The sequence below is a fragment of the Archocentrus centrarchus genome, chromosome 4, assembly GCF_007364275.1.
Source record: "Archocentrus centrarchus isolate MPI-CPG fArcCen1 chromosome 4, fArcCen1, whole genome shotgun sequence".
NCBI classification, from domain to species: domain Eukaryota; kingdom Metazoa; phylum Chordata; class Actinopteri; order Cichliformes; family Cichlidae; genus Archocentrus; species Archocentrus centrarchus.
Window position 1 is genome coordinate 4,272,140 of NC_044349.1, and position 7,375 is coordinate 4,279,514.

The 7,375-nt window shown below is 43.4% G+C and overlaps 1 protein-coding gene across 1 annotated transcript in view; it reads left to right on the forward strand.

Annotated features, from left to right (window-relative positions):
• The window catches only part of LOC115779645 (tensin-3-like), a 69,442-nt gene extending 65,852 nt beyond the window's left edge, over positions 1–3,590 (forward strand). The window contains exons 23-27 of the mRNA XM_030728408.1: positions 203–280; positions 482–650; positions 744–812; positions 1,707–1,736; positions 2,222–3,590. Coding sequence (XP_030584268.1) covers positions 203–280; positions 482–650; positions 744–812; positions 1,707–1,736; positions 2,222–2,363 — 488 coding nt within the window. The 3' untranslated portion in view covers positions 2,364–3,590. The remainder of the gene's footprint in view (positions 1–202; positions 281–481; positions 651–743; positions 813–1,706; positions 1,737–2,221) is intronic.
• The last annotated feature ends 3,785 nt before the right edge of the window (positions 3,591–7,375 follow it).

Sequence of the window (7,375 nt, forward strand, 5' to 3'; positions counted from 1 at the left end):
AAAAAAAAAAAATTGATGTCAATTAGTTGTTTTGTCTTTACACTACTTTACACAACCATATACTAAACATGAGGAGGCGTACCTCATGATTGGTTGCGATTAGTTTTTAGCTATTTTCAGCCTTACATGCAGATTTGTGTGCGCCAAATGCACTTTTTTGTTGTTGTTGTTTTGCGCGCTCATCAGTATATTGTGTTTGCAGACCCACTAGAGGAGCTGAATGACTCTCCGACACAGACAGCAACAAACTCAGCAGCTGAGCTTCTCAAACAGGGAGCAGGTACAACACTTTTAATTGATTTGCGTGCACAGCATATTAATTTACTATCAACACACAGCCCAAAGTTGAAAATTCAGGCATGTTTGTGTTGACTATCAAAAGTCCCCTTCATTCCATTTCAGCTGGTGCAGGGATAGAGGCTTTATTTATTTTAATATTTACCATTTTTGTCACGCTTGTTCTTTCTTTGTGTCTTTGCAGCATGTAATGTGTGGTACCTGGGCTCCGTGGAGCTGGAGTCTCTCACGGGACACCAGGCAGTCCAGAAGGCCACCACGCTCACGCTCTCCATGGATCCTCCGCCTGCCTCCACTGTCGTACATTTCAAAGTGTCAGCGCAGGGAATCACACTCACTGACAACCAGAGGAAGTGAGCGTTCATGCACACCTGCAGCCTAAACACACACAAACACACTAATTCAGATAGCCGACGTGTTCATACAGACTGTCTTTGACTCTGCAGGTTGTTCTTCAGGAGACACTACGCTGTGAACACCGTCATATTCTGTTCTCTGGACCCACAGGGCAGGAAGTGAGTAATGTGCATGGATAGCAAAAATGCAGCTTTGTGCACACTTAGGGGCACCTCTGTGACAGATTCCAGCTGTATCATCTTGAATGCCAGTAAGCAACAATAGTTCTTGTTCTGCTCTGCAGCATAGGTCAGTTCACTGTAGTGGCTCCTGAACCAGGTCGCCACCTGCTGTCTTCAGGTGCAGTCTGCACAGGCGAAGAAGGTGTGATACACAGACACAGAAAGAGGAGTAAAGTTGAAACACACTGCGGTTTCAGTTTTAAACAGGCTGTCCATGGGGGGGGGGGGGGGGGCTCAGAATATACTGTTACTGCTAACATGATGTTCTTTTTTATTATCATCGACAGAGAGAATGCAGCTCATTCAGTGACCTAATCTTATGTTACATAAAACATGCAAAAAATGTGACTGAAATCAATTCATTTGAATTGCCTGAAATTTGATTTGCAGATTGCAATTTGTAGAGCAGGTTCAGTCTCATTTTTTAAAAGGCAGTTGGTTCATTTTTGGTTTAACTCATTGCTTTGAGGAGGCTACGCTCCAGCGTGCAGGAGCCATCGTCAGAGCCCGTCTCACAGCGCCCACACAGCAATGTCTAAAATGCTCGGCTCAGTGCTTTAAAACGGGTCTTTACTAATCAGTGTTTCATGTTACAGGCTCTACATTTTGTTTCCTTTTGTCCACCGTAAATGAACCCGCACTCTTGCCAACTTTAAAAACAAAAATGCTTATATTATTGAACACATCCAGTTTTTGCCTGAAAATAATTTTTTACTATTAATGAGACTTTAGGTTCTAAAGTAAAGAATCATCAAAGTTAACATCTACCAGAAATGGAACTAGTGCACATTATTTGATGATTAAGAAACATTTATTTATCATCCCAAACAGGTGGACAAGAGACAGCGGCTCCACTGCAAAGTAAGTTTATTTAAGGAGAGTTTTTTCTCACCTGATCTGTGTGCATCATGATTATTGTTATTAAATTGCACAAAAAAATTATATGACTTTCTTTTGTAACTATACGCAAATTGTTTAAATTGCTGGAATAACCCGAGGCATTATCACTATGTCATGTTCAAATAGGCAGCGACCTTCTAATCTTTTGTTACATAAAAGAAGCAGCAAAAAATGTGACAAACTGTTGTGTTCAGGCAGAATAAATGCAATTACAGAAACTCCAACTGAGCTTCAGCCCTGAATCATTGTACTCTAGTGGGAACAGGCTGTTTCAGAACTTTTGCCAACGCCAATAAAAATTGAAAACAATTGGAGCATTATTGTACTTTAGTTAGGATCGCAGCGTTTCCATCGTTTCTGCCTAATTCATGTCTCCGTTCTGGGAGGTGAAAAGTTTCCCTGCTGTTGTGTAACTGTCTTTATGCGTCTCTCCCTTTTTCTTCCAGGATCTTTGGATTTGTTGCCAGAAAATCTCAGCGTGAGATGGAAAATGTGTGCCATCTGTTTGCTGAGCACGACCCCGAGCAGCCAGCAAGCGCCATTGTCAACTTTGTCTCGAAGGTCATGATTGGGTCACACAAGAAGTAAGGATGAAGAGACTTGAGCAGCAGAGTAAAGAACTAGGACTATCGGGGTCCCGCCCAAAAGTCAAATAAATGTGAAAGAGGCAAAAACTTTGAACCCTCACACTCCAAAGCCTTATACTGCTGCTCCTCCCTGCAGAGCAAAACTGGATTATTTTGTACTGACTGCACTGCAGGATGCTACCACCAGAGGGAGCCAAAACTCAGAAAGTTGAACTCATCAGCAGGAAGCTATTCCGAACTTCCAAGCCTTTTTATAAAATGTGTATGATAGAAGACATTTTCTCACCCAGAATCGAATATGAAAATCAGCTTTGTCACATCTCGACTACTTTATTGGGTCTTTTATTTTGAAACTTATTCAAAATGCACTTATGACACATTAATCTTGCTTGTGGCTGCACACTTATTCTAATCAAGGAATATTAGATAGTCCATACATAAGCATTTATTTCTAATTATAATTACAATTCTGAGATTCTGTGTTTTATTTGTAACAATGGTCAAAACAGGTTTCATTAGGTTTCATTTTGTGTAAACTAATTTTTTATATTAAATGAAACCAACAATATTGTTGCATGCAATATTGTTGGTTGCCCTGTACTTAAGATTGATTGATTTATGTTATGTTTATGTATTGTTTAAGATATTTATCCATTTTAAAGATGTGTTAATGTCTTTATTTTCCCAAAATACATTTGTCATATATTTTTTTGTATGTTAACACATGTTGTACATTAGCATTAAGGGAAGTGTACTTAAGAATTTATGCAATTTTCTTACATATTGTGGCGAAATATGATGTAATATTTTACACAGTGAGCTACTATACACTGTACTCTGCCTACTTATATTTGTATAAATATAGGTGTTCATATGTCTTTTATCGAGAACTTCAGTACAGTTTTGTGTACAGTTATTGTGCCCTAAATTTTCTCTTTGGATCTTTGGATGCATGTTGATGAGTTACAGCAGAATCTCTGATGCATTGTTGAATATTATTCCCGTAATATTGCAAAAAAAAATCTTTTGTTTGCAGCTGTTGCTGTGTTGTAAATCTCAAAACTGACCGTACCTTCTCAGTATATCATCACCTGAAAAGCAAAAGTTGATGATCTCGATCCCAAGAGGAGATGTTTGTCCGTTGAAGGTTGTGTCAGGAGCGGCAACCAGCTTAAAAAAATCTGCTAAATCAAACAAGCAGAGCTCCCCACTGTGGCAGCCCCCTTGTGAATAAGGGACCAGTTGAAAGTAGCTTGAATCACATTGGCTCACTCATGAATGACACACTATTTAAGTTGCTTTAGCCTGTTTACAGTTACTGTGTATTTGCAAAACGTTTTGCAACCTAAGCTCCTTCTTTCAAGCTGTATCTGAGTTTATCGTGGTCATCTCTGTTGTCACTGCTTTTTTTCTGTGCTGGTTTCCACATGTGGTGAGAAGTATCAGATCAGAATATAAATGACTGCGGATGGAAGTTGGGGGACAGTGCCCTTTGACTGGGGATGGTGGTGTGGTAGTCCCTTTCTGAAGAAGGGTGGCCAGAGGGTGTGGTCCAACTTCAGGTTGATCACCGTCCTCAGCCTCCCTGGGAAGGTCTCTGCCAGTACTCTGGAGGGTAGAGTTTGTCCATTAGTTGAACTTCAGTTTCGGAACAATGTGCCTCCTGCACACCTCCAAGGTGAGGTGTTTTGAGCATGCCCAACTGAGGTCACAGGACCAACCCAGGATATACCACAGAGATTTTGTCTGTTGGCTGGTTTGGGAATGCCTTGGTCTTTTTTCAGTAGAGCTAAACGAGGTGGCAGGAGAGGGATACCTGGATATCTCTGCTCAGTCTGTTTTCCCCCAGACCTGAACCTGGATAAGTGTCAGAAAATGCATGAGTGAAAGGAAATGTCAGTCTTCTCTAACTATATTGTTCTTGACTGAGATGTTTTTTGGCCAATCTTCACACGTGGGGCAAAGCTGAAGTGCCCACCTGTGCTCAGTGTGATGGAAAAGGAACCCTGCAACACCTGCTCAGCAGCTGTCCGAAATCCCTGGCGATGGCCGCTATCCTTGGCGCCACAACCAGGTACTCAAGGCAGTTGCAGAGGTGGTCAGCACAGCCATCAAGACCAGTGAATTCCAGCCTGGGAAGAGTTACATCGGTTTCCTCAAACCTGGTGAGAATCCTCCACCACGACAGAGAAGATCCCTGCTGTCTATGGCTCCTGACTGGCAGTTGTGAGTGGATCTTGGCAAACAGCTGAAGTTTCCAGAACAAATCATCCACACATCACTCCATCCTGACCTGGTCATCTTCTCAGACTCTATCAAGAATACTGTCATGTTGGAACTCACTGTGCCTTGGGAGGAACACATGTAGGAGGCCCATGAGAGGAAGATCAGCAAGTATCAGGAACTTGTTGAGTGCAAAACTGTGGTTGGCGGACACACTGCCAGGCTGCTGAGGTGGGTCTGCCAAGGTTTTGTGGGTAGTTCCCTCTGCAAAGCCCTGACATTGCTTGGTGTGACGGGAGCAGCAAAAAGGGGAGCCATACGTTCCATCACTGAAGCCGCAGAAAAAGCCATAAGGTGGGAAGGGAAACCCTTGGCTTGTTGCTGCTGGGAGACAAGCTGGGACATGATCACCTGAGCTGGGTTACCTGGAAGAGGGGGGTCTGATGTTAAAAGACCTGAAACCCCCGATGATCCGAGGAACATCACTGAAGATGCATCCCAGAGAATCGTAGCAATGTACCTTAAAACGTTTGGCAAAAACTAGTTAAAAAGCAATGACTCTACTGAAGTTCCTTTCGAGAATGACCCTGAGTAATTATTTTCATACATGAACTTGAAAAAAGTGTGGCATTATCTGAAGTGCTAGTTAAACCATAAATGCTATTTAATGTAGCACATCAGGAAGTAGCTTTCAATGCATTTTCACTACTAGAAATACTGTTTGGTCGAGTTGAGGGTGCTTCTTTAGTAGAGCACGGAGGAGGCGGGACATTTGCTTGCTGTAAATTCGCTGGACAATTACCTGCTCTGTTCTCACGTGAGTGTTACACAGGTCACACAGATTTTATATCAGGGAGCCGACAGGTTAAAGACCATTTACTGTCTTATCTGGCTGTGTCAGACCTTTGGATCCTCAGACTGAGGGCTGAAACAGATCTCCAACGAGACTCACTGAAATTAAGCTTTTTAAAGGTGTCATTTGAAGGCAGAGGAAATGGTTAAAAAAAAAAAAAAACACAGCGACAACATTATTATCAAGTTTTGTCTCCTTAGCTAATTTGTGGTTCATGTTCTTTGAGAGTTAATGAATTCTCTTGAGACAAAACGTGGCCTTCTTTTTCTGAATTACATGATATAAAATACCCATAATCGCTTCCACCATTTGTCTGTCAGTCATTGATGCAATAATGTCCCCTCTGATTGGTTTAATCAAGTTTTATTTGGGTTCGCAACACTGGAATGTCACAGTACAATGAAGTATTTTTACCAAACCTCCTTAGAGATGAGGTGAGAGACACATTCAGAAATATTCTCTGCCACTTCTCTATTAATGCATCCATGTGGCCATTTTTATAAAAAAAAATATAAAGCTGCTGTTCATGGATGTCCGTAACTCAAATTCACTTTTGTTCATGTTAACTATGCAACTAGAAAAAGTGTGTGTAGTGTAGAAGATGTGAAAAAAGATGTTTGATCGTTTTGGGTGAGGATCTTAAACTCCACGGTGGAGTTTACACGACTGTCAACAGATGGCAGCAGTCACCAGATCTCACACTGAATCCAGAACTCTAAAAGTATTGTTTCGTTTTTGATTTTTCTTGGTTTCTCTTTTCTGACTGTACTGGTTATATACAGGAATACTGCTGCACACCAATCTGAGCAGGTCCACACATGCACAAGAGCGACCCTCCTGAAAACCAGGCAATGCCAAAGTGTGTTCCAGCATGTGTTTGAGATCGATGAAGAGCATCTTTGGGGAACTTGTCAGAAAAAGGTCAAGCACCATCCCTGATGGGTCTCCAGGTGCCTCACAGACCGACTGATGGCCTGTCTGCGTCTATCTGTCGCGCCTTGCTTTGGAGGCCAGATCATCAGATACCGGCTCTGAATCCGGCTCTATTCAAGTTCTTGGTCTCTGTGGGGAGCTCTGAGGAACTGGAAGTGGGACACGCTGCCGTCCTGCAGTCCTGCCTGGCCTGGAGGGACAGCATGGAGGGTGGGGGTGGGGGGTAGTTATGGCGTGTGTGTGTGTGTGTGTGTGTTGGGGGTGGGGGTAGTTGGTGGTGGTGGATGACCTCACCATTACGGGAAACTTTCCCACAGCCTGCACACAAAGAAGGCCGTCAAAAGGTAAAAAGGATGAGAAAGAATAGAAATTTAACACAGTGTGTAGAAAAAGGAGGCAAAGTGCGGAAGAGCGGTTAGTCGATGAGAAAGAGGCTGTTTCGGAGGGGGATTCATGTTCCCCTTTCAGTGATTCAGAGATTTTCAGGCTCGATAGAGGCTCTGCTTTTGCTCCAACAGGCCTGACACAGACTCCGCTCACAGCAGGAACCCTCAGACCGCCTCTCTTTCCTTCTTTGCTGAGTCACCTGCTGCCATTTTGTTTCCCAGCTGGACATCTACTTGCACTTCCTCTTGCACTTCCTGTCAGACAACCCGCCAGCACCTGGTCGCACGGTGGTTTTCACAGTAGCCGCCACAGCCACCGCTTCTGCTACTGGACGACATCACATTCCTGGCATTGCTCGCTCCGAATGGTGTTTGGAAATCTAAAGGCCAGCTTCCGTTCGGGAATGCCACCCTCACAGGGTCCCTCTCAGCCTCTGATCCCCGGCCTCCTCTCACTTTATTTGAGTTAGCTATTTAAAGCCCAGGCTAAGTGTGCTGCTGGCTGCACAGGGAAGCAAACACACACCCCATCTCGCACGCTAAAACCACACCACAAATAATCCCTCTCCTATTTTTATTTTGGGGGGCTGAAGGGACACCGCCTGCAGGGGTGACTGA